Source organism: Chiloscyllium plagiosum, unplaced genomic scaffold (assembly GCF_037043375.1).
Source record: "Chiloscyllium plagiosum isolate Xiang-an unplaced genomic scaffold, Cpla_swu_hap1 HiC_scaffold_16, whole genome shotgun sequence".
NCBI lineage: Eukaryota > Metazoa > Chordata > Chondrichthyes > Orectolobiformes > Hemiscylliidae > Chiloscyllium > Chiloscyllium plagiosum.
The window spans coordinates 84,195,562-84,221,941 of NW_028270154.1; the positions used below are offsets into that span (position 1 = coordinate 84,195,562).

A 26,380-nucleotide genomic window follows, 5' to 3' on the forward strand; every position below is an offset into this window, starting at 1 on the left:
TCTAGTCCCACCTGCCAGCACTTGGCCCATATCCCTTTCAACCCTTCCTATTCATATACCCATCCAGATGCCTGTTAAATGTTGCAGTTGTACAAGCCTCCACCACTTCCTCTGGCAGCTCATTTCATACACAAACCACCCTCTGCATGAAAGATTTGCCCCTTAGGTCTTTTATATCTTTCCCCTCTCACCGTAAACCTATGCCCTCTAGTTCTGGACCCCCCACCCCAGGGAAAAGACTTTGTCTATTTTTCCTATCAATCCCCCCAAATAATTTATAAACCTCTATAAGGAGAAAGTGAGGTCTGCAGATGCTGGAGATCAAAGTTGAAACTTTATTGCTGGAACAGCACAGCAGGTCAGGCAGCATCCAGGGAACAGGAGATTCGACGTTTCGGGCACAGGCCCTTCTTCAGGAATGAGCAGAGAGTGTTCAGCAGGAGAAGATAAAAGGTAGGGAGGAGGGACTTGGAGGAGGGGAGTTGGAAATGTGATAGGTGGAAAGAGGTCAAGGTGAGGGTGATAGGTCGGAGTAGGATGGAGGCAGGGAGGTCAAGAAGAAGACTGCAGGTCAGGAAGGCGGTGCCGGGCTGGAGGGATCCGGCTGAGACAAGGTGGGGGGAGGGGGGATGAAGAAACTGGTGAAGTCCCACCGCCTTCCTGACCTGCAGTCTTCTTCTTGACCTCTCCGCCTCCATCCTACTCCGACCTATCACCCTCACCTTGACCTCTTTCCACCTATCACATTTCCAACTCCCCTCCTCCAAGTCCCTCCTCCCTACCTTTTATCTTCTCCTGCTGAACACTCTCTGCTCATTCCTGAAGAAGGGCCTGTGCCCGAAACGTCGAATCTCCTGTTCCCTGGATGCTGCCTGACCTGCTGTGCTGTTCCAGCAATAAAGTTTCAACATAAACCTCTATAAGGTCACCCCTCAGCCTCGGACACTCCTTCCCACCTTTACACTCCACCCTTCCCAATCTCCATCACATCCTCCCTGCCATCCCAACTATCTTGCCCACAGCTACACCCCCCCCCCCCCCACTATTTATCTCTCAGCCCCCTTTAGCCCTCCCCAGTCCTGATGAAGGGCTCCTGCCTAAAACGTCAACTCTCCTGGTCCTCGGATGCTGCTTGACCTGCTTTGCTTTCTGCAGCTCTCCATTTTATCGACTTTGACTCTCCAGCATCTGCTGTCCTCCCGCTCTCCAAGCTGGCTTGTTCAGCTCAGGGAGGTGGCAGAAAACGAGAAAAACAACAAGACCACCAACTTTGCGTAAAATTCCAGCGCTGGTCTCTTCAGGTGATTGAAGAGGCAAGCATCTCAAAGTCTGAAGACACTGTCAGCATTTAACTGTAACCACCTGCCGAGCACAAGCATTTTAAAAGCTGCTTCAAGATTTCAGTTTCAGAGATGGCAACATAAAAATATTAATGGGAGTCCTCTGGGAAGGGTTGTAAAAATAATATTGCAGTGAAGGGTTATTTTCAGTAGGTTGACACATCATTCTCTCCCAGATGTTAATGGCTTTGCTCTTTGTTTTCTTTGGTTCACATTTAAGTGCAATCTGGCATTACTGAAACTTGGAGAGAACAAAAAGAATTGAATGAATGAATGAATGTTCGGGTTAGTTTAGCTGCACAAACCCAGGTCTAAACTTTCAGCCTCACTCGATGAGCTGAATTCAATCAACGTGATGCTCTGTCCATGCTCTGGGCAGAAAGTGAGACAATTCTCCATGTTCCGAAGGTCCAATTACCTTTTCAGTTCCCTTTGCTGGGAAAACCCAATAAGTGACAACAATGGACCGCAACCTGGGCTGACTTGGAGCTCTCGCTGGCAAGGCCCATGGGAAAAGATGGCCCATTTGTGAAGTTTATCAACATCACTGGAAGTATCAGTTTTTTCTTGGCAGAGAAGCTATTAAAATATGGTTCAGTTGTGTATTCTCAAGCCGAGTTCTATTTTCTTCTCAAACTGATATATGAAGACAACTTTGCGTATTTAATGTATACACCTTATCATACGCGTGTAAATTCAAGCAGGACAAGTTTTGTGATGTGAGTATTTTAATGCTACATTCCTTTCTCTTGCGGGGTGGGGGGGGGGGGGGGGGGAAAGACATTTTAGCCCAGGACGTCTTAGGGATGAAAATTATTTATTACTACTACTATGAGAAATCCCTCCTGGGAGCATTATCTCTATCTCTCGCAGGGTCTAACTCTCTTTCTTTCTCTCTCCCCAGCTTTGGATTCCCCCACAAGTGGAAACAACTAAAAGGGGTGGGGAGGAGTGGTTTGGGGGCTGCTGTCTCAGCCCTCCTCACCTGGTCACAAAAGTGCAGAGTCCAGTCACTTGAATAACACAGAACTTGGGACTTATTGGAGAGGCTCTGAACTTAAATGGAGCACATTTAAACATTATCCATATCAAAGGCACTTGAGCTTCTCAATGTCTGAAGCCATCTTGAAGACACGACGTTTGTTCAGGGGATACGACACACTAAGTAGGCACTTCATGACCAAGTGAGCTTGGAGTGTTGAGAACGTGGGAGAGGAGAGGCAAACAGATTGGTTAGCCATTGCCAAAATACATACAGTAGGAATGGAAAGACCAATGTTTTATACAGGAAGAAATGAAATGCTGTCAAGCAGGGTTTGATGGATCAACAATGTACCAGATTAGAGGGGAGGCGATGTCCTAGTGGTATTATTGCTGGTCTATTAATCCAGATAAAAATCCAGATCTTTACTCAGTAGTAGGGGCATGGAACACCCTGCCTGCAACAGTGGCGTCTCGCCCAATTTAAGGGCATTTAAAATGGCATTAGATAGACATATGGATGAAAATGGAATAGCATAGGCTAGATGGGCTTCAGACTGGTTTTACAGGTGGGTGCAACATCAAGGGCCGAAGGGCCTGTACTGCGCTGTACTGTTCTATAACGAGGCAGGGACTTGGGTTCAAATCCTGCCGTGGCAGGTAGTGGAATTTGAAATCAGTGGGAAAAAAAAATCAAAAGGGAAAATGCTGGAAAATCTCAGTAGGTCTGGCAGCATCTGTAAGGAGAGAAAAGAGCTGACGTTTCGAGTCTAACTGACCCTTTGTCAAAGCACAAAATCAATCTGGTATTAAGAGTTTAATGATGACTGTGAAACCACGCTGATTGTCAGGAAAACCTGGACTCGGTAATGTCCTTCAGGGAAGGAAACTGCCATCCCAACCTGGTCTGGCCTACATTCGACTCCAGACCCACAGCAATTTAGTTGGTTCTTAACTGCCTACACAGCAATAAAAGCTGGCCTGGCCAGTGACACCCACATCTTGTAATTAATTGAAAAGCAGTCAAGAGCTTAGCATTAGCTGAGACTTTCTTTGGTATGCCAATGGCGTTCTATAGAAATATACTGTCAGCAGCAAGAGACTGTTTGCTTCTCAAAGAACAAGGGGAGCCAGTGCTAATGGGTCAGAATCAAAAGGATATTATTTCATGGCAAAACATTTCAAGTGATATTGGAGCCCTTCCCCCATTACATCTGTTTATAAAAGAAATTTATGTCCATTGAACCCTTCCATATTCCCCCAGCATAATAAACATGAATCCTCACTGATGTTTCTCAAACTGCTCACTGGTTGTTCAATAAACAAATCACCACCGTCTGTTCAGGAGGAGTGACTGCACAGAGTGCTTTTAAAAAAACAGAGTCTTGCTTCAATCACATCATGAGCATGTTACTGTCACATTTAGCTAATGCAGGGGGTATTAATGTTATAACAGTGCAACAGCAGATCCCTATCCTTTCAAGCCTTCGTTACCTCAGTTTTACTCCGATGCAGCACCACCCCAAACTCCCATGTCCCACCATTTATTAAACGGAGCATTTCGGAAAATCTGCTGCCCAAAATTCACATCAAGTCCCATTAACTCAACAACTCATTGTAGCTCACTGACTAACAGTGGCTCCCAGTCCAGCAACATTACCTGTGTGTCGTATCAAACATTGCTTGCTATGGATCAACCTCTTCTATTTAGGATTAGAAGGGTTTGGGCCAAGTGCAGGGAAATGGGGTTAGCGTCGACGGACATTTTTGGTCGGCGTGGACCAGTTTGGGCCAAAAGTCCTGTCTCCATGCTCCACTCTGTTTGAGATGACAGATTGGCCATTTTGGAATCAGACAGAGCAATCGCAATGGAAGGTGCAGCTTCAAGAAATTTTTGACAAGTGACTTTGGGCAAGTAAGCATTTACACTTGGTTTTAAGAGAGTAAAGCTTTTCTATTAAGGCTCCCAGCTGCAGTAAGACTGTCACTGCAGATCACTCATAAGGGGCTTGGCATTCCATCTGAGACCCATTACGCTCTCAGGAGAAAGAGACTGTAGAGTCAGTCAGACAGTAATTTATTCGCAGACGAAGCTCTGATGGGATTCACAGTGACTGGAGCAGGTACATGCAACTTACTTTCAGACCAGCGCACACCAACAAATCATTACCAGGGCCAGAACAAACATACCTGATAATCGGCAGGTTTTGATATCCATTTGTTAAACTCACTCTCTCCCTAAACCTAGTACCTGATTTAATCTGGAGGGGAGATGTTGTTGCATGTCACAGGTCAAAGACCTGTGGGGGGGGTTTAAAAAAAAGTATAAGGCTGGTACGATAGGTAGCCCCTAGCAGCCATAAGTTGGACACAGCGCTTGTTTACCATTGATTAACCGGCTAGTCACAGCGGGGAGGCAATGGCCTCATGTTATAATCGCTAGACTGCTAATCTGGAGACCCAGGTATATATTCTAGGGAGCTATGTTCAAATCCCACACCATGGCAGATGACCTGACCTGAGCTCTGGAAATAATAATGATGGAAATAATGAACTCTAATGATGACTGTGAACCCTTTGTTGGAAAAACACCATTTAGTTCACTCAGGCCCTTCAGGGAAGGAAGGAAGCTGCTATCCTTACCTGGTCTGGCCTACACATGACTCCAGACCCACAGCAACGTGGTTGACTCTTAATCGCCCTCTGGGCAATAAATGCTGCCTAGCTAGTGACGCCCACATCCCATGAATACATTTTTTAAAAATAGGGGCTAGGACTGCAGCAGCGATGCAGCATGGCCGAAATAAAGATGGCCGCAATGCCATTTAGACAATACCAAAGATGTGCAGCGGGAGCAGGGTGCTCCTCAGAGGTTTTGTCTTGGGAGGGAACAGGGAAGGATGGGGGGGGGGGGGAAAGAGTCTTAACAATTAGCTACTCTTCACAAAGACACACAGTCGCTTTTTGATCAGCTCATGCATGCCCAAGTGCTCGGTTACTTTATCCCACTTGTGACATTCACCCCTCCTGACAAACATTTCATTCAGCACAGCCCAAGGGTTGAAAACGAGACTTGGGTTTATTTTTTTCTATAAAATGATATTGCTCAATGTCTCTGGTTCACCATTCCCTGAGGTACACCTTAACTCAGTGTCGTGAGCAACTGAGCTACTCAGATCAAAGGTTCACTGTTGGGTTATATCATCACAGGTTCCATTTCAGTATTTGAGGCAGGGAGGGGGGACAAAAAAGACCTAGGATTCTCATTTCTGATGACTATCTGTGGACACCTGAATAATGTGTGGTTTTTGTTTTGTTAGGGGAAAATCACATGGTGAGTTACAACAAAATTATAAGCCAGCAAAGAACTCCCCTGCGAGAGGAAGCATGTTGTAAAATTTGAAAGGGTTCAGAAAAGATTTACAAGGATGTTGCCAGGGCTAGATGATTTGAGCTATAGGGAGAGGCTGAATAGGCTGAGGCTATTTTACTTGGAATGTCGGAAGCCTTGTACAAGTTTATAAAATTATGAGGGGCATGGAGAGGGTAAACAGTTGAGGTCTTTTTCCCATGGTGGGAGAGTCCAGAAGTAAAGGGCATAAGGTTAAGGTGAGAGGGGAAAGATTTAAAGTGGACCTAAGAGACAACTTTTTTATGCAGAGGGTGATGAGTGTATGGAATGAGCTGCCAGAGGAAGTGGTGGAGGCTGGTACAAATACAGCAGTTAAGAGGCATCTGGATGGGTACATAAATAGGAAGAGGTTAGAGGGACATGGGCCAAGTGCTGGCAAATGGGAATAGATTAGGTTGGGATATCTGGACGAGTGGATTGAAGGGTCTGTTTCTGTAAAAAGAAACAGAAATTGCCGGAAAAGCTCAGCAGATCTGGCAGCATCTGTGGAGAGAAATCAGAATACAAATAATGTTCGGGTTGAGTTACCCTTCCAGTTTCCGTGACACGACTCGATCAGGATTGAAGGGTCGAACAGTTACATTCTGCACCGCTACACTCCTATGACAGGGAACGGCCCAACCAGGAGTGGGGGAGAAGTAATCAAAAACACAACCCCAGGTCAGAATGGTTCAATGGTGTGCGTGTGCGCATGGGTGTACGTGTCGTGGGACAAGGTACGCTCTATGAATAGAAGTTATTGCACCCTACAGCAGCTGCTGGACAAAAGCAGCCAGAGTATATTATGGAAAGCTATTGTGCAACTCCACCATTACAACTGCAATGGAGATAAAAAAATCTGGAAAAAAAAAGGTTGCATCTCAATTTAATGAGAGTTAACAGAGACCTTAGTAATTTGGTCATCTAACAAAGACAGCAGCACAAAAAAAATTCTATCTGCTAAAGCACGCACAGAAACTTTGCCCGTACTGGCTTGCAACTTTTATCATCTCACACATTGACGCAGAAAAATAACCACGACTCAAAAATGGCTCCATTCCAGGGATAACAACATGGAGTTGAAGTGGCCCATGATTAAATGCTGTTTGAAGCAGGCCCGTGTTGTTGATTACAGTCACTCAGACCCCAGTCAGCACTAGCAGCACTTCATAGAAAACGCAAACCTGTTTCTCTTTGAAGCCCCTGAACAGTGCCATCTCCCAGTCACTGACCCGATTTAACACAGAATGATCCTTTTGTTTTAAATCATACAGGGATATAAATCCACAGCCCTGTCTGCCCCACTCAGGGGGGTGTAAGTGATCCCTTGGTATGATTTTGAATTAATAAAAAAAACAGGTGATATCTCCCCAGAGCTTTACCCAATTTATCCCTTGATGCACATCACTGATCATCACACTGTTGTTTGTGGAAGCTTGCAGTGTACAAACTGGTAGCTAAGTTTCCTAGAATTACACTCCAATTCTCGTCAAGTGTACCAGGATGTCCTCAGATTCTGAAATGTCCAATGTAATCACAATTTCTCTTTTTCCTTCTGACTGAATCTTGCACAGACAGGCTCTAATGAAGCTCAACCACAGGCCCAAGACCATTTCTTTCTAAAAAAAAAAAATTCTCACGTGGGATTTTAACAAGGTTGGCATTGGTATCCCCAACTGTCCTTGAACTGAATGCTGTCTTTGCATTTTCAAAGGGCAGTTGAGTACCAACCACTTTTCTGCTTGGCCTGGAGTCACATGTAGGATAAGGATGGCAGATTTCCTTCCCTAAAGTGAACCAGGGATGTTGGTTTTGTTTAAATCTTCATTAACAACAAGTGAGAGTTGGCTACACGGTGAGCATTATCCCAGTAACAAAATGAAGACGTGTCTGAAAAGGCCGACAGAGGCAGAGTGTTGAAGGAGACTTCTCAAGAGATCGTGGATGAATTGGTCAGATTGATTCTGGGAAGCGTCCTGCAGATTAGAGACAGGCAAGTTTAACACCAGTGTAGGAAGAGAGGGAGGAGGAGATTATAGGGCAAACTACAAATTTGTTAATTTGATGCCAGAAAAAGGGGAAGTATTAGAATCTATTATAAAGGATTTGATTACCGATCTATTTTTTAAATTCATTCAGGGGATGTGGGTGTCTCTGGCCAGGCCAGAGGGCAGTTAAGGGTCAACCACATTGCTGTGGGCCTGGAGTCACATGTAGGTCAGAACAGGTAAGGCTGGCAGTTCCCTTCCTAGAAGGATATTAGCAAATTGGGTTTTTCCAATTGACTCATGGTTATCATGAGACTCTTAATTCCAGATTTTTGTCGAATTCAAGTCTGACATAGCAGGATTCGAACCCAGGTTCCCAGAACATGACCTGGGTCTCTGGATTAACAGTCCAGCGATAACACCACTAGGCCATCGCCTCCCCTAATGTGTGGTGACACTTTGCGTAGAACACATGAAAAGCACTTTTTTTATTATATACATGTGACAATAAATCTAAATCTAAACATGACCTGGGTCTCTGGATTAACAGTCCAGCGATAACACCACTAGGGCATCGTCTCTCTTACGTAAGAGAGATGTAAAATCTTTGGAATTCCCCACCCCAGAGACAGAAATGCAATTACTGAACATGTTCAAGATGGCAATATTTAGATGCCAAAGCCATGAAGGGATATAAAGATTGTGCAAGGAAGTGACATTGAAGCAGGCAATATTAACTAATGGAGTGGCTGAGCAGTCTCCTATGGTTGAGACTGTTCAGATAGCATCACATAGCACAGAAACAAACTCTCCAGTCCAGCCAGCCCATACTGAACATAATCTCAAACTAAACTAGTCCCATCTGCCTGCTCCTGGCCTATACCCCTCCAAACCCATTCATGTACTGATGTGTTGAGATTGTGACAAGCAGCTATTTCCATGGACAGAGACCTTGCGATTTGTTTCCATGAAGGTGCATGACAGATATAGGAAATACATTAAACAAGAGCCAACAATGAAAGACAGCCATTCCTGTATATAGCCCCATGTCTGCCTTTAAGCCCCATGTCAGTGCCAGCCCCTCCGTTTGTCCAGCCATGCTTCCTGTTTATTTCATTAGCGCCTGTTTAAATCTGGGTTACCAGATTCCAAGTTGTGAAAACATTTCTAGTGAAAAGTCTACCAGAGATGTCCAGAGCCATGAACAAAGTCTTGCGCATTAAACGCAACTAAAAAGTGGCCACTTCCAAGAGATGAGTCTTTACGCTAAACTGAAGAAAATTTATGGACTTTTCCTTTCTTGCTAGGAAACGACAGATGGTGGTATTTCCTGTCAGAGTGGGCACTGGTCCAAAGTATATTAAATGTAGATTTGATCATTGTTGAAAAGGAGTGTACTTGGGTCAAATTCCAGTCCTGAAATTGCTATGTTTACACAGACAGGCAAAATATTCCCCGAAGTCAAGTCCCTAATTGACATTTCACGTCAGATGTACGTGACTTGATACAAAGAGGCACACGACTGCAGTCAGTCAGAAGTCTCAGAATTATCTATCTCAGCCTTCCCCTGCAAACATACATATGTGGACAAACACACAGTCTGAGAGGAGAGACTTGGGAGTGCTATACAGCAGCAGTACATGTTTTCATAGACTGTGGAAGGCCATTGTTGGGGCTTTTGCCCCTGGGGTACACAGAATCAGCAACCTCACCACCCAATCTTTCAGCTGCATACACCTTTGAACTCTCCCCTCACACCAGCTCACCTTGCTGACTCCCTTCCGGCCTTGAAAAGCAATCACTGATTTAGACCTCAGTTCCTTTCTCTGTCTAATCTTCCATCTCTCTTCCCATTGGGTATAAATCACTGGTTGAAAACAAACCGGAGATATATTTTCTAATCAACGTCTCTGATCAGAGACGTCATTACAATCCTCTGGAGCAGGTAAGACCTGACCCAAGCCTCCTATTAGAGGTAGGGACATTACCCACTTTAGCAATTTTTGAGAAGATTTGTAGCTCAGGTTGATGATAAGTATGTAAAAGTTAGCTCGCTGAGCTTGAAGGTTTGTTTTCAGAGGTTTTGTCACCACACTAGCTAACATCATCAGTGAGAGTCTCTAGTAAAGTGCTGGTGCTATGTCCCGCCTCTCTATTCATAGGTCTTGACTTCTTAAGGTGCGTGATGTCATTTCCAGTTTTTTTTCCCCAAGGGAAGGTAGGTAGGATCTAAATTGATGTGTTTATTGATGGAGTTCTGGTTAGAATGCCATGTCTCTAAAAATTCTCATGCATGTCTTTGTTTCACCTGTCCTAAGATGTCTGTGTTGCCCCAGTCAAAGTGGTGCCCTTCTCGTCTGATAAGTAGCAAAGGGAAGAGATTACTGGGCTGCTTGCTGAGATATTTGTATCAGTGACAGTCAAGGGCGAATCATAGAATCCCACACTGTGAAACACAGGCTATTTGGCCCAACAAACCCACACCAACTGTCTGAAAAGTAACCCACCCAGACCCAATCCCCTACCCGATTACTCTACATCTCCCATGACTAATGCACCTAATCTACACATCCCTGAACACCATGGGCAATTTAACTTGGCCAGTTCTCCCTAACCTGCACATCTTTGTGGGAGGAAACTGGAGCACCTGGAGGAAACCTGCATAGACACAGGGAAAACGTGCAGACTCCACACAGTGACCCGAGGCCAGAATCGAACCCAAGTCCCTTGCGCTTTGAGGCAGCAGTGTGAACCACAGAGCTACAGTGCTGCCTGTGATATGTTGGAAGCCTGGAGCTAATGTGGTGCCACTATTTAAGAAAAGTGGTAAGGAAAAGCTTGGGAGCTACAGGCTGGTGAGCCTGACATCAGTAATGGGCAGTTTCGGGCGGGGGGGGGGGTGGTTTTTGAGGGATAGGATTTACATGCATTTGGAAAGGCAAGGACTGATTACGGATAGTCAACATGGCATTGTGCGTGAGAAATCACGTCTTGCAAACTTGACAAGAGTTCTTAAGAATTGACAAAGAGGATTGATGAAGGCAGAGTGGTGGACATTGTCTATACGGACTTCAGCTAAGTGTTCAACAAGGTTTCACATGGTAGGCTGGTTAGTAAAGTTAGATCAGTGGGAACTAGCCAATTGGATACAAAATTGGCTTGAAGGTAAGAGAAAGGGGCTGGTGGTTAAGGTTTGCTTTTCAGACTGGAGACCAGTGGTGTACCATGAGGATCAGTACTGGATCCACTGTTTTATATAAATAATTTAGATGCAAACATAGCAGTTATAGCTAGTAAGTATGCAGATGACACCAAAATGGGTGGTGTATCAGACAGCGAAGATTATCTCAAGTAACAGGACCTCATTCAGATGGGCCAACTGGTCAAGAAATGGGAGATGGAGTTTAATTTAGATAAATGTGAGGTGTTGCATTTTGGTCAGGCAAATCAGGACAGGACTTAATGGAAGGGCCATGGGGAATGTTGCTGAATAAAGAGATCTAGGGGAGCATGTTCACAGTTCCCTGAAAGTGGAGTTGCAGGTAGACAGGATGGTGAAAGTGGTGGCATTTAGCATGCTTGCCTTCATTGGTCAGAACACTGAGTAAAGGAGTTGAGAAGTCACGTTGTGGCTGTACAGGACATTGGTGCGGCCACCTTTAGAATACTGCGTTCAATTCTGGTCACCATTCTACAGGAAGGATGCTGTTAGACTTGAAAGGTATCTATGGACTTGGACCCCAAATACCCCCTGTATATCAGTTTTGGAGTTATTTACTCAAAGTAGTAGGAGTTTACTCAGAGTAGTATGGGTGTGGAACACTGCCTGCAAAAGTAGTAGACTCTCCAGCTTTTAAGGGCATTTATTTGATAGTTGGATAGACATACGGATGATAATGGAATAGTGTAGGTTAGATGGGCTTCAGATTGGTTTTACAGGGCAGCGCAACATCGAGGATCTATACTGCGCTGTAATGTTCTACATTCGATGTTCTATCAACACCTCCAAGGATCCTGCCATTTATTTTCCTCTTGCATTTGACTTCCCAAAATGCATCACCTCACATTAATCTGGATTAAACTCCCTCTGTCATTTCTCCACCCAACTTTCCAACTGATGTACGTCCTGCATCCTGTGACAACCTTCCTCAATTTCCACAACACCACCAATTTTTGTTCATCTGCAAAGTTACAAATCAGACCACCATTTTCATCCAGGTCATATTACAAACAACAGCATTCCCAGCACTGATTCCTCCTTCCAACTTGTGAGGCAGCTGAAACCTCATCCAGACTTGAGTTGAGAGCTGGGCTAAGTTAAGCCAAAAATCTCCAACAATTTCAGATCAAAACAGATCAATCCCAGGCACTACTCTGAAGAAAAGCAGTCGAGTTCTCTCTCAGTTCCTGGGCCAACGTTTATTGTTCGAAACAGATTATCTTGCCCTTATCACATTGCTATTTGCAAGAGTTTGCTGTGGGGAAAGTGACTGATGCAATTCTCACTTTGCACTCAGTGTCTATCATTCACAAGCATTCCTCGGCTGAAAGTACTTTCCCAAGTCCTGAGGTTGTGAAAGTTGCCATATCAACGTAAATTCTCTCTTTTTCAAAAGTTTTGATACAAAAGGGTAGTCACAACCTTTACTAATAATTGTCTATATCAGCATACAGATTCACAGTAGAATTAGAAAATGAGAGAAAGACAGCGAGACAGAGAGAGAGCGAGACAGAGTCCAGATTCACTTCCAGCCTCGGGTGATATTTGTGTGGAGTTTGCACATTCTCCCAGTGTCTGTGTGGGTTCCCTCCCACATTCCAAAAGATATGCAGGCCAGGTCAATTGGCCATGCTAAATTGCCCAGTGTTAGGTGCATTAGTCAGGGGTAAATGTAGGGAAATGGGTCTGGGTGGGTTACTCTCTGGAGGATTGGTGTGGTCTTGCTGGGCTGAAGGGCCTGTTTCCACACTGTAGGGATTCTATGATTCTAACTGGTAGGCCTGCGTATTTTTTTTTTAAATCTCTTTTTTATTCCCTGCTTTTCCCCAGTTAGAGTGTCTGGCTTTACAAACTCATCTCGCTAGCAACCTTCTTAGTTGCTCCTTCCTAATATGAATCAAGGAGGAATAGATCATTCAGTCTCACAAGCCCACTCTGCCGTTCAGGCTGACCTGGTTTCAGGCTTGAATTCCAATTTCTTGCTTCCATTGATAGCTTCTTGACTAATAATTAGGTTAAAGTATATTGCTGCCTTAAAAATAGCCAAGAATTCTAACTCTACTCTGGGGAAGATGTTCCAAAGACTCAAACATTTGGAGAAACAAAAGAAAAACAATCTTGACATTGATATTAAATGGGCAATCCCCAAATTTACATTCTGTCCCCTGCTTCTCATTTCTCCCACAAGGGGAAACATCCTTTCAGCATTCCATTTTTGTCAGGATCCCTAAAGCTTTTACCCGCTTCAATAAGAGCTGAGGTGGAGAGGGTTGAGGGTGACAGGTTGTTAGGAGTGACGATCACCAACAATCTGTCCTGGTTCTCCCATGTAGGTGTGACAGTCAAGAAGGCACAACAACGCCTCTTCTTCCTCAGGTGGCTCAGGAATATTCGACATGTCCATCGGGACCCTCACCAACTTTAACAGATACACCACAGAAAGCACTCTATCCAGGTGCATAACGACATGGCAACTGCTCTGTCCAGGACTGTGAGAAACTACAGAGAGTTGTGTGCACAGCCCAGTCCATCACAGAGTCCAACCTACCATCCATTGACTGCATTTACACTTCTCTTTGCCAACATCAAAGACCCCTCCCATCCCAGTAAAGCTCTCTTCCAACCTCTTCCGTCAGGAAGATACAGAAGCTTGAACACACACACCAACAGATTAAAGAACAGCTTCTTCCCTGCTATTATCAGGCTACTGAATGGACCTTTCTAATTTCAAATCTAATGTGGATCTTGCCTTGTGCACCTCCCGTGCAGCCATAGCCCCGTGCGCCTTGCTTGTCTAAGCACCTTGGGATCTGTATATTCTTGTTTGCTATGATCTGCCTGTACTGCTTGCAAAACACAGCTATTCACTGTACTCAGGTAAACACAACAACAATAAATCAAATTAAAGACCACTACTTTCTGCTAAACTTCAATAGATAGAGGCCCAATCTGTCCAAGCTTTCATTACCAGTAAACCGCTCTTCCCAGTAATCAGTCAAGTGAACGTTCTCTGCTCTGCTTCAATGTAATTGTGTCTTTTCTGAAATAAGGCAACCCAAAACTGGATACAGTACTCTTGATGTGGTCTCACCTATGCCCTCTACACCTGTAATAAAACATCCCTACTTTTGTGTTCCCTTCCCCCACTTTCAATTAATTCTCTGTTGCCAAAGTGGATGCTCCCATGTCATGCCTCAAACTACTAGCCTTTCCTCCCTAACATTTAAGAATCCTTGCCGAACAACTGAGTTCTGGTTTCAATTATGAACAAACAGTCTGTCAAAAAATGCAAAGGCCCAGCAAGCCGCTCCATTATCTGAGAGATGGGCAAAAAATGGTGGCCTTACTGGAAAGGCTCACATCTTGCGGTCACATGATGGCTCAGTGGTTAGCACCATGGTCGAACAGCGCTAGGGACCCGGGTTTGAACCCAGCCTCGGACAACTATCTGTGTGGAGTTTGCACATTTTCCCTGTGTCAGCAAGAGATTCCACCAGGTGCTCCAGTTACCTCCCACGGTCCAAGGATGTGCAGGTTAGGTGAATTGGCCATGCTGAACTGACCCATAGTGCTCAGGGATATGCAGGCTAGGTGGGTTATCCATGGGAAATGCCGGGATACACGGATATGGTAGGCGTGTGGGACTGGATGGGATGTGCTTCGGAGGGTCGGTATGGACCTGATGGGCCGAATGGCCTGCTTCCACACCGTATGGATTCTATGGTGAACTGTCCCAACCCACTGAGTCACTCTCTGTCAGGTATTTTGAGAGGCAGTGGGATGGAGAAGAGACAACATCAGAGGCCAATAAATGATTGCAATCTTAATAAATAAATGCAAACTTAAAAGTGCAGGAAACGGAGCTCAGTAGGAAATGCTTCAAGTTCATTAAGACATTGGGGGGGGAAAAAAACATGAATCCTGCGAACATAAGTGAGGCAGTGAATAATGGGACCCGGGAAAGAATCCATGCCTTTGAGATAGATCAAGAATAAACACTGATGAAACAGAGAAGTGGAGGGCTATTAACAGCACACTGCCAACTGAGGGTACATATTTCAGCCTGACATACGGAAAGGTTCAATTCTTTGATGGAGCTCCCAAATAATGAGAAACTGAAGCCACATTTTCAGATGCTTTGATGTGGGCTTAAAGCCTATGGAGATGTAAAGCCAGCTATTTCAGTCTGTTCTTTTTGCCCGGAGGTTGAGCTTTAACCATCTGTCTAGCAATGGCACTGGAATTTATAGTACAAATGAAATCACTATTTAACTAAACGTTGCCCACTGTCAGTCTCTCTCGTTAACGGTTACACATCTAGGTGGAAAGGGGTGCCGCTGGAAAAGCAGAGCAGGTCAGGTAGCGGCCGAGGAGCAGGAGAGTTGACGCTTCAGGCATAAGCTCTTCATCAGGAATGTGGGGTGAGGGGAGAAGGGGGGGCTGCACGCACCTACCATTGAGTTTACCCGACCCCACCCCAACAACCACCTTACCCCGTCACAGTGCCAACTCTCCTTAACTCCTCTCCACTCCCGCGCCCCCCCCCCCCCCCAACAACGACAATTATCCAACCCACCGTGGTCGATAATGCCCTCATTCACTGCCCATTGCCACCACTCCCTCCTATCCCACCCAACTTCCAAGCTGATCCTGGGCTATACCCCACACTTGAGCTTTAGTATTAGCAGACTACTCTTTGTGATGTCAGTTCTTAGGGCGTGAGCATTTCTGTCTGTGTTGATTATTCCCCAGCCCTCATTGCCCTGGGACGGTGGTGATGGCTCTTGGGTAACTCTAAGCAGCACGTTAAAAGAAAAATTGTTGGTGTGGTTCAAGAGACATATCAAGGCCTTCGCAGGTCTCCTGCTCAGAAAAATATTGGCTATAAATTGTAAGAACAAAAGTAGTCTATTAATGCTAAAGGTTTTATTATCATAATCTAACAGCTCCACAGTCATTGATCATTTTATTTCTACATTTATTTATTTTCTTTTGATTAAATGCAAACTTTGACTCTCAAACCTCCGGGGGTGGGGGCGCGGTGGAGTAAACTGATTTTCTTGGTTCACAAGCAAGGTTCTCTAGATTTATAGTTCAATAGTATAACCATTCCACTACTTTCTCAGAATGTGTTCTTAGAGGGATGATCCTTATCTTGCCCTTCCCAATGTTTAGGCCAGTGCATTTTCCATCCCAGACCATGAGGTGAACTGTGCACATTATGGGAAAGGGGCACCGAGTGCATCTGGGCCCCAATGTCTTGAGATTTCACTTAACTCCGCATTTCCAACTCTGACCCAACTTGGGAAGCTTCACAGTTGTGCTGTAATGGCTCTGGGTTCAGCACCAGTCTCTCCTAACGGTTCGAGAGCCCTGGTTTATGAAGCTGATACAAAGACATAACAAAGGGACAAAGGTACGGGAATTAAACTGCTTTCTTCAAATGAAAGCAGACAGTCTGTTTAACCCGTGCAGTTTCATCTACTCAGCTCCTGTTTTACACACATTTCATATGACGACCATGTCAGAGAATTTCCCTCAGCACTTTTAAAGACTTAATTAAATTCTCTTAATAACTGAGGTCGCTAAATGCCAGGGAAGTCCACATCCTGTGGACAAATAAAGAACTATAACAATAAAGCTTAATGGGGAGGCACAGTGAAAGTGTTTCCATTTGTATGGCGTTGTGCACGACTAGGTGTTATCACGAGAACAAAAAGAAATGCAGCACAGGAACAGGCCCTTAGCAATAGCAGGAGAAGCATCTTTAACCAGAGTGTTACAATGGACAGAACCCACTAGCACATGGAATAGGTAGGGTGAGGAGCACTGATGCACTGAAGGAGAAGCTATATAAATCAGAGAGAAAGCTTTAAATTGGTGGGCCAAGATGAGTGTAAACGCCATCGCAAAATGGTCAGGTTGAACATCCTTGCTCCTCGATGCGGAGGTGCTGATGTTGGACCATGGTGGACGAAGTTAAAAATCACACAACACCAGGTTAGAGTGCTTCCAAATAAACCTGCTGGACTATAACCCGGTGTCATGTGACTTTACTCTTGCTCCAGGTTAGGGAAAAAAAAACTGCCATGTGAAAGGTTAACACTGACCGATTGGTGGGTTTTGGCAGACACTGTCTTCACTGCGTCTGGATCCCAGATGACCAAGTCGCTGTCGGAGCCCACAGCCACTCTGCCTTTCCGCGGGTACAGGTTGAAGATTTTGGCGGCATTGGTGCTTGTCACGGCCACAAACATGTTCTCGTCCATTTTACCGGTTGCCTGCAGAACAGAAACCAGCTCACGTCAACTGCTTAGCTTCCCAGAGAGCCCGGTATGGGAAGAAGCCATGTCCCTTTCAAACACAAGGAGAGAAAAATGACATTCCTGTTTCCTCTGAACTTCAATGTCTTCAAAGCTGCAAGATCTTCAGTTTTAAATTTAATTTCTAGAGATCGGTAGACTGTAACGTCGACTCTAACTGAGCACAGCTGCCTATCAGTGACATTGTGATGGGGCTGAAATTCCAGACACATTCCAGAACAATAATTAAAAGCAAACATCTCTTTTGGGCATGTAAACGTTTAAGAGTGCTGCCTTCTGGAAGAAAACTGCGACCAAACAATCTCCTGCAGATTAGCTTGTGCGATAATTCCACTCACCACTGCTTTGTCCCAGACGATGGACATCCGCTCCTCTGCCCCATTCGTGCCCTCAGGAATCTGAGTGAAATCATCCTTTCCGATCGCCTTCTGTGCTGTGCTAAATGTGCAGTGGGCACTTCCTGCTACTTGCAAGTCACCACTAGAGAAAGACCAGGCACCATCATTTAACAACAAGGCAGGGATATCCACATTCCATCTCTATATTCATCATAAACTAAAAGTCAACAGGTTTACAATTAGTCTGGCCACAGACTAACATAACAGCCTGTGGGATTACAGATGTAGTTAACACCAAGCTCCCTGGAGAACGCTGCTTCCTGGTGCTTTGAAACCTGTTTGGATCATATAATCCCTAGAGTGTGGAACAGGCCATTTGGCCCAACAAGTCCACACCAACCCTCTCAAGAGTACTTCACCCAAACCCATGGCCCTACCCTATATTTTACCTCAGACTAATGCACCTACCCTACATACCCCTAAATACTATGGGTAATTTAGCACGGCCAATTCATCTAACCTGCACATCTTTGGATTGAGAAAGGAAACTGCAGCACCCGGAGGAAACCCGCGCAGACACGGGGAGAATGTGTACACTCCACACAGACAGTCACCCGAGGCTGGAATCGAACCAGAGTCCCTGGCGCTGTGAGGCAGTGGTGCTAACCAATGAGCCACCGTGTGCTGGAGATACAACAAAGGAAGGAAACATTTGCCCAGGCACCATGATTAGGACAGGAGCAACAATGCACAAACATCATTCCACCCACAGCTAAGGGGAAATCAACTTATTTTAACCAAATAAAAGGCAACAGGTCCAGATGTCAGTTTCCTTGGTGGGTGGAACTCTCTACTGACTGTCTGTAAAGGTCCCATTGGAATGCAATCCCTTAGCTTCATCTTTTTTCAGCATTGAACATTAGCTCTAAGAAGCTACCTAACTCAGAGTCCATGGGAACGGTGCAGGAGTCAAGTAAGAATTGCACCAATTGAATAGGGTGGGCTTCTGCACCACAGACAGGGAAATGTCTGAGGCTTAAGCCAAGCCAAGTAGTTGGGACCAATGCTTGGAAACAGTCCGTTCTACACAGCTGACATTTAGCACAACTAACTGACAAAAAAGCCATTTTAAAAAATCTTCAACATTATTGTTTTGTGGCATGGTGGTCCCTACCCACTAGACAGGGAGGCCGGGTTCAAGTCCCACCTGCTCCTGCAGTCTGTGGTAACATCTCTGAACAGATTGATTAGAAAAATGGGTTAAATAGAGAAGAAAATAACTTTACTTTAAACTACCCACTGAACAAAGACAGCCAAAGGGTTAAGTACAACACAATCCCTGATGTGTTCAGAGGGAGAAAAGGCCAAGGTTACGCCCTGCTGAAATGTGGCTCGATTCTGATGTTAGCGTGTGCACCAGACTCAGAAAATGCTTCACGCACTGCACACGTGGGCCTTCTAAGAGCGACTGTGGTTGCAGTAATGCTCCATGCTTCAGTAACAGTAAATCTGTCCAATACGACTCGCTGGCTGCATCAAACTGATGAGCCAGCCCCACAGCTGGAAGCCAGTTCGGGTCTGAACTGGGAATTACAAAAATCCAAGGAATAAAAGGGAGATGATCTTATTTCCCCAACCCCCTCCCCACTGTGATTGTCACTCAATCTCTTAATGCTGAATAAACTCCTGTTCACACGGAGACCTTCAACAGATAGAAAGACTTAATGTTTATAGAAGCCAACAGCAGAAAGAACTGCGGACGCTGTAAATCAGAAACAAAGACAGAGGTTGCTGGAAAATCTCAGCAGGTCTGGTAGCATCTGTGAAGAAAAATCAGAGTTAAAGTTTTGGGTCTGTTCTAAGGGAGGGTCACCAGACCGCAAATGTTAACTCTGACTCCTCTTCCCTGATGCTGCTAGACCTGCTGAGCTTCTCCCTACAACTTCTGTTTCTGGGATTTATAGAGTTGCTGTACTCAGACAATGCCCAGGCACTTGGTTAAAGAAAACAGGAGGCCATTCAGCCCATTGTGCCTGTGTAAAAAAAAAAATCACTCTGAACGACTTGATTCACTCACCTGTCTATTCTTCAAATCCCAACAAATCTTCCCCTACAGGTAGGACCCTTTCAAATATTCCTGTTAAATCCAGTTCCACCATACAGACAAAACTGACATACAACTCAGTGGTTCTTTTGCCAATGATCTGAAACCTGTGTTCTCTGGTGGCTGAGTCTCTGAACAGTGGAAAGTGGGTCTTGCTACTGATCTGACCAAAACCACTTACCATTTTGAAAAAAGCTCTGCTAAATCTCCCACCTCTGTTTTAAGGAGAGCAATTCCAATGAACTCGGGCACCAGTATATTGCTTTCCCCGATTCCTACAACCCAGAATTCTATGGCCTCCGAGTGGGACTAAGCAGTGAATTTCTGTTGTGGGCAGAATTGATTTGGAGATCAGTATATGTAAATGAGGCTGTGCCAAAATGACTTACCGTATATACTCATGAAAAAGTCAACTTTTTTTAGGTTTTTTAAAAGGTTAAATTTATGGGGTCGACTATTACTTGTGAGGGACCGAAATTCATGATACAGTCCAAAATACCGCTTCAAATAACAGAAGCCCAATTGATCGTTAAATGAATAAAGAAAAAAAACACAGCAAATTAAAAGGGAGGCTATCACCTGACTCTAACATGATGCGTCTTAAACTTTTGCGTCAAATTGGTGCGAATTGTACATCAAGACACACAATAGCACAAAATAAATATTTATTTCTTCACCATAACATTAATATGCAGAATAACACCTTGACTCACAAATGTTGGTCTGTACTCTGTGAAGGGCCAGGATTGACGTCTACACAAGATATACAGGAAATAAAACCCCAAAATAGGGGGTTGACTTTTTACATGAGATCAACTTTTACTCGTGTATATATGGTATTTTCGTAACACAGCAATCCCACGGTAGGGAACAGCGTTAACAATCTGATGAAACATGGTAGCGTTTCCAGAGCCATGTTATTCTACAACTCACTATTCAGACCTGCCATACTGAAGTGCTTTTTGACATGCAGTTGCCCAAGGCTGGAGATTTTGGCTTAACTACTCCCTGCTCAAACAAAACTATGTAACACCACTGCTCAGGACAAAAGCTCAAAGCAACCCAGCCAAACACCCTGAAAACCCAAAACTTTCTGTCATATGTCGAGAATTCTTTTACAAATGTCAGCAGGGCAACAGCTTCAAGCAAACAATTTATTTTTAAAAGTTCTAACGAGTGGACGACTGATATTATGAGTGAACACTGACTAGCAGAAAGTGAGGGCTGTAGATGCTGGAGATCAGAATGGAAAAGTGTGGTGCTGGAAAAGCACAGCTGGTCAGGCAGCATCCAAGGAGCAGCACAGTCGACCGTTTGGGCATAAGCCCTTCATCCGGAATGGGGGTGGGGGTGGGGGGGGGGGGGGGTGGGGGGGGGGGAGGGGATGGGCGTGAAGGGGGCTGAGATATAAATGAGAGGGGGTTGGGGCTGGGGTTAAGGTAGCTTGGGAGGCGACAGGTAGAAGCAGGCGGGGGGTGGTGATGGTGATTGGTCAGAGCAGAGGGTGGAGCGGATAGGTGGGAAGGAAGATGAACAGGTGGGACAGTTCAAGAGGGTGGTGCCGAGTTGCAAAGTTGGATGTGGGGGAGGGAAGATGAGGAAACTGGTGAAATCGACTCTGACTCTCCAGCATCCGCAGTCCTCACTTTGTCCAAGTTCACAGTCAGTCAGTCAGTCAATTACTATCGAACACAGAACAGTACAACACAGGAACAGGCCCTTCGGCCCACCACATTTGTGCTGACCATGATGCCATTCTAAACTAATCCCATCACCTTGCACATGGTCCATATCCCTCAATTCCCTGCCTGTGTAAATGCCTCTTAAAAAGGTTGTTATTACCACATGCTTCCGCCACTTTCTCCAGCGATGTGTTCCAGGTATCTACCATCCTCTTGCCTCATACACCTCATTGTCATACAGCACAGAAACAGACCCTTCAGTCTGACCAGCAGGTCAGGCAGAATCCGAGGAGCAGGAAAATCGACGTTTTGAGCCACAGCCCTTCATCAGGAATGAAGGGCTCATGCTCAAAACGTCGACTCTCCTGCTCCTCGGATGCTGCCTGACCTGCTGAGCTTTTCCAGCAACACATTCTCTACTCTGATCTCTCGCATCTGCAGACTTCACTGTCTCCTTCAGTCTGACCAGTCCATGCTGAACATAATCTCAAACTAAACTAGTCCCATCTGCCTGCTCCTGGCCCATATCCCTCCAAACCTTTCCTATTCACGTACTTATCCAAAGGTCCTTCAAACATTGTAATTGTACCCACATCCACCACTTCCTCAGGAAGTTCATTCCACATGCAAATCACCCTCTGTGTAACAAATTTGCCTCTTAGGTCATTTTTAAATCTTCCTCCTCTCATCTTAAAAATGTGCCCTGTAATCTTCAAATTCCCCATCTTGGAGAAACGACAACGACCATCAACTCCTCTCACCTCAAACCTTTGCCACTGAGTATTTGACATTTCCACCCTGGGGAAAAGGCTCAGACCTCCACCCTATCTGTGCCTCTCATCATTTTGTACACCTCTATCAGGTCATCCCTCAGCCTCCAATGCTCCAGCGTAAACAACCCTACACTCCAATCCAGGTGACAACCTGGTAAATGTCCATTGCAGCTTCACCAAAGCCTCCCCATCCTACCCATAGTGCGGCGATCAGATCAGACTCCCATAACATAAAGCAAAGGACTATGAATGACGGAAATCCAAAGCAGGCCTGCAGAGAGAAAAGCAGAGTGATTTTCCCCGAGTTCCAGTCTATTAGGCTTTACCTCGCTAAGAGTGAGATCAGGTGGTCAGGGGTGGTGGGGTCCGGACTGAGAGGTGGTGAAGTCACAAAAGCAGCAGCTTTGGCCCAGTTTTTGCTCCAGTAATGCGTGCCATCCGTGCCGAGACTGGCAGTGATAGGCTCTCCAAACACCACGTTACCTACAGCAACAGGAAAAATAAATGGTTTGGCATCAAAGCCGTGCTCTACCCCAACCAGCTTACAGCACTCGTCAGGCAAAACAGACAGGAAAGGAAAAAATATATAATCGGGCCCCACCTTTTTTCTTGGCTTGAGCTATTATGTCTGCTGCAGCCTTACTCATTACTTTTGTGACATAGAGAGGACAGTTGGTCTGACCAGCGATTGTGATAGCACGGAATACAGCTTCTGCCTCCAACTGCATAACAAGAAACACATGTTAGAGTGGGAGCCCTTGGACACACACACACACACAACTTTGTGAAAGTCTATCATCTCCTGTTCAAACTTCATGACTTTTTCTGTGGAAAATGTATCATGGTGACAAGTCTTTCCATTAACTGTTACCCGTCTGTTCAACAGCAGCAGCAATTTCCACCGACATAGTGTCTTTAGCCTTCTGCAACACTTCCACACACATTAAAAAGGCATTCCAGACACAGCCGCATACAGATTTAGAAACAAAATAGAGAAATGCGCCTGCATTCATGGCACACCTTTAACAGTCAGAGTCCAACAGCACAGAGACAGACCCTTAGGCCCAAACTAGTCCATGCTGACCAAAATGTCCACCCACGCTAACCTCATTGCCCTGCACTTGGCCCATATCCTTCTAAACCTTTCCTATCCATGTATTTGTCCAAATGCCTTTTAAATGCTGTTAATGTACCCATCTCAACCACTTCCACTGGCAGCTCATTCCATATGCATGCCACCCTCTGGGCGAAAAAGTTGTCCTTCAGGTTCCCATTTATTCTTTCCCCTGTCGGACGCCCCCTAGTCCTCGATTCCCCAACTCTGGGAAAAAGACTGAGTGCGTTCACCGAAACCATACCTCATGATCTTATATGATTTGGAGACGCTGGTGTTGGACTGGGGTGTACAAAGTTAAAAATCACACAACACCAGGTTATAGTCAAACAGGTTTATTTGGAAGCACACTAGCTTTCAGAGTGTTGCTTCTTCATCAGGTGGTTGTGGAGTATAAGTCAGAGCAGCGCTCCAAAAGCTAGTGATTCCAATTAAAACTGTTGGACTATAACCTGGTGTTATGTGATTTTTAACTTTGTTCACCTCAGTCCAACACTTCTATAAGATCCCCTCCTCAGTCTCCTAAGCCCTAAAGAAAAAAGTCCAAGCTATTCTAACCTCTCCCCCCTAACTCCCTGAGTTCCGACTGCATACATTTTAAAGCAAATTTACAGTTAAGGGCCTATTTTTGAAGTGAGGGCACTGAATTAAGGTAAGAAATGCCACAGTTAATTTGCACTTTCCAAAACAGCATTCTGTTTATGATCTGACAATCAGCTCTCATTACTTTGATTAAAACATCAGGCAACTCCTGTGCTCATCTTCATGTGGGGGATGTAGAGATCTCCTGGCACTAAAGACGGCAGGCAGTTTAATCGACCCCCACCCTCCCAAAGTCAATGCCCCAAAGTACGACTCTCAAGGTGGGGGCCTTTATCCCAGAAACTTCTCAGAAGTTCACCCACCCCCAATAACCCAGACAGGAGACACAAACTGATGAGAAAGATCAACTTTTAAGCAGTATCTTATGAGGAGGAAGGAAGAGTGGGAGATGTTCAGGGTAGGAATTCAAGAGCTCAGCTTCTTGGTAGCTGGAACTACAGCCAGCTAAAGTGGAATAACGGACGTGGGAGATGGAGGAGAGACCCAAGTCGCGAACACAACATTGCTTTACAGTTATCAACTCTCTTCCAGAAGTTAACAGTGAGGTAGGGGCGATTTTAAATGCTAACTAGATTTACCAGCTCATGTGCTCCAAGTGCACTCTAAATATTAAAACAGAATCTTATGCACACAGAGCAAAGAGGGTAAAATTCATGCCATGTTCATTCACAATCAGTTCAACAAGAGTTGTCCAATTCACAAAAGATTGTAATAATGAGAGAGTTGCAAACAACTGAAATCAGGTGGCAATCGCTATCCATTAAATCAACATGACTGGATGCAGGGTCTTGCAATTTCCAGACTCGCCCACCATTTTCTCCACAGCACAGGGGAAATCTCAGTCAGTGTGAAAATCCACTCCTTCTTAAGAGCGGTCAGAGAGAGGTACAGCACAGAAACAGACCCTTTAGTCCAACTCATCCATGCTAACTAGATATCCTAGATTAATCCAGTCCCATTTGCCAGTAATGAACCCCTATCCATAAGGCCACAGGACATCAGCACAGAAATTAGGCCATTCAGCCCATCGATTCTGCTCTGCCATTTAATTATGGCTTATAGGTTTCTCAATCCCATTCTCCCACCTTCTCCCCGTAACACTTGATCCCCTTCACATCCAAGAACCTATCTATCGCCGTCTTAAATATACTCAATGACCTGGCCTCCACAACCTCCTGAGGCAGTGAATTCCATAGATTCCCCACTCTCAGGCTGAAGAAATTTCTCATCTCCATTCGAAATGGTCTTCCCTTTACTCTAATGCTGTGCCCTCAGCTCATAGTCTCAAACCCATTCCTCCAAACCCTTCCTATTCACATACCCATCCATATGCCTTTTAAATGTTGGAATTATAGCAGCCTCCACCATTTCTTCTGGCAGCTCATTCCATACACACACCACCCTCTGCCTGCAAAAGTTACCCCTTAAATCCTTCTTAAATTGTTCCCCTCACATCTCAAATCTATGCTCTCTAGTTTTGGACTTGCCTACTCTAGGGAAAAGACCTTGTTAATTCATCCTATCCATGCCCTTCTTGATTTTATAAACCTCTATAAGGTCACCCTTCAGCCTCCAATGCTCCAGGAAAAACAACCCCAGCCTATTCAGCCTCTCCCCGCAGTTCAAACCCTCCAATACCGGCAACAAATTCTTTCACCTTGAAGAAGCGATTCCTTCTGCTGTAGGTAAAATGATGGATGAGTCTGGAAATTGCGAGTCCCACCTCACCCAAACACAGCACTACCTGCTTTCATGAGGTGGATGACTGGGCATAGGGACAGATCGCATGGGCAGGTAACTATTGTCACCAGCTGCCTCTATTCAGTTCAGATTTTGGTAGCCTAGGAGAATGTAGAGTGACGTGATTCCTAACCTTTTCAAATTTATTTGGATATCCAGGCTACCGCTAGGGATGACTTTGGGTGAGGTCAAGTGAGCTTTGGAGATGGGGGTATGCTTTTCAAAAAGCAAGGTAGACTTTGAAAAGTGCATAACTTCATTAACTGTCAAATTCATTGCAATGGGTAAATAGTCCTGTCAAAATCACATCAAAAGTGGTGATAGGAAGGAAAAATAAGTATCAAGATGATCTACCAAAAGGAGCTGACAAGGGAGTTGTTAAAAGCCCTGCCCTTTAGATCTTTGAAACTTAAAGTCTAGAACTTCTTTAAAAAAAATTCACAGCTTGCCATTTCACTCTGTTGACACCAGCCTGAGTCTTTCCAATGGTGGACTGCAGTTTTGTGACTGATCTCACAACCATCCATAGTCACAGCAGTATGCTTGTCACTTCACTGTTTGATTGACTCAAAGTGGGTATACACTCTGAAGTGAGATTATAATGCTTGTTTTCATAACAGATTGTGCATGTGAATGAAATGTTTGTTTTTGATGTGGTTGAACTGAGAGTAAATGGAGTTTAAAAAAAAAGTTTTTTTTTGAAATTCAAGTGCTTTTTCTTCCCTGTGACTGTGGCTTCCCTAGGAAGCCTATGATGTACACAGTCCCTTTCAATGAAGTTTA

General features: G+C 44.9%; 1 protein-coding gene across 4 annotated transcripts in view; it reads right to left on the bottom strand.

The window, feature by feature from the left end:
- LOC122556804 (dihydropyrimidinase-related protein 3-like) overlaps positions 1-26,380 on the bottom strand; it is a 270,164-nt gene that overhangs the window by 71,557 nt on the left and 172,227 nt on the right. For all 4 annotated transcript variants that reach the window (XM_087995490.1, XM_087995488.1, XM_087995487.1 and 1 more), the window contains exons 8-11: positions 22,742-22,862; positions 22,467-22,623; positions 17,582-17,723; positions 17,031-17,201 (exon numbers count right to left, since the gene is read on the bottom strand). In XM_087995490.1, coding sequence (XP_087851616.1) covers positions 17,031-17,201; positions 17,582-17,723; positions 22,467-22,623; positions 22,742-22,862 — 591 coding nt within the window. The remainder of the gene's footprint in view (positions 1-17,030; positions 17,202-17,581; positions 17,724-22,466; positions 22,624-22,741; positions 22,863-26,380) is intronic.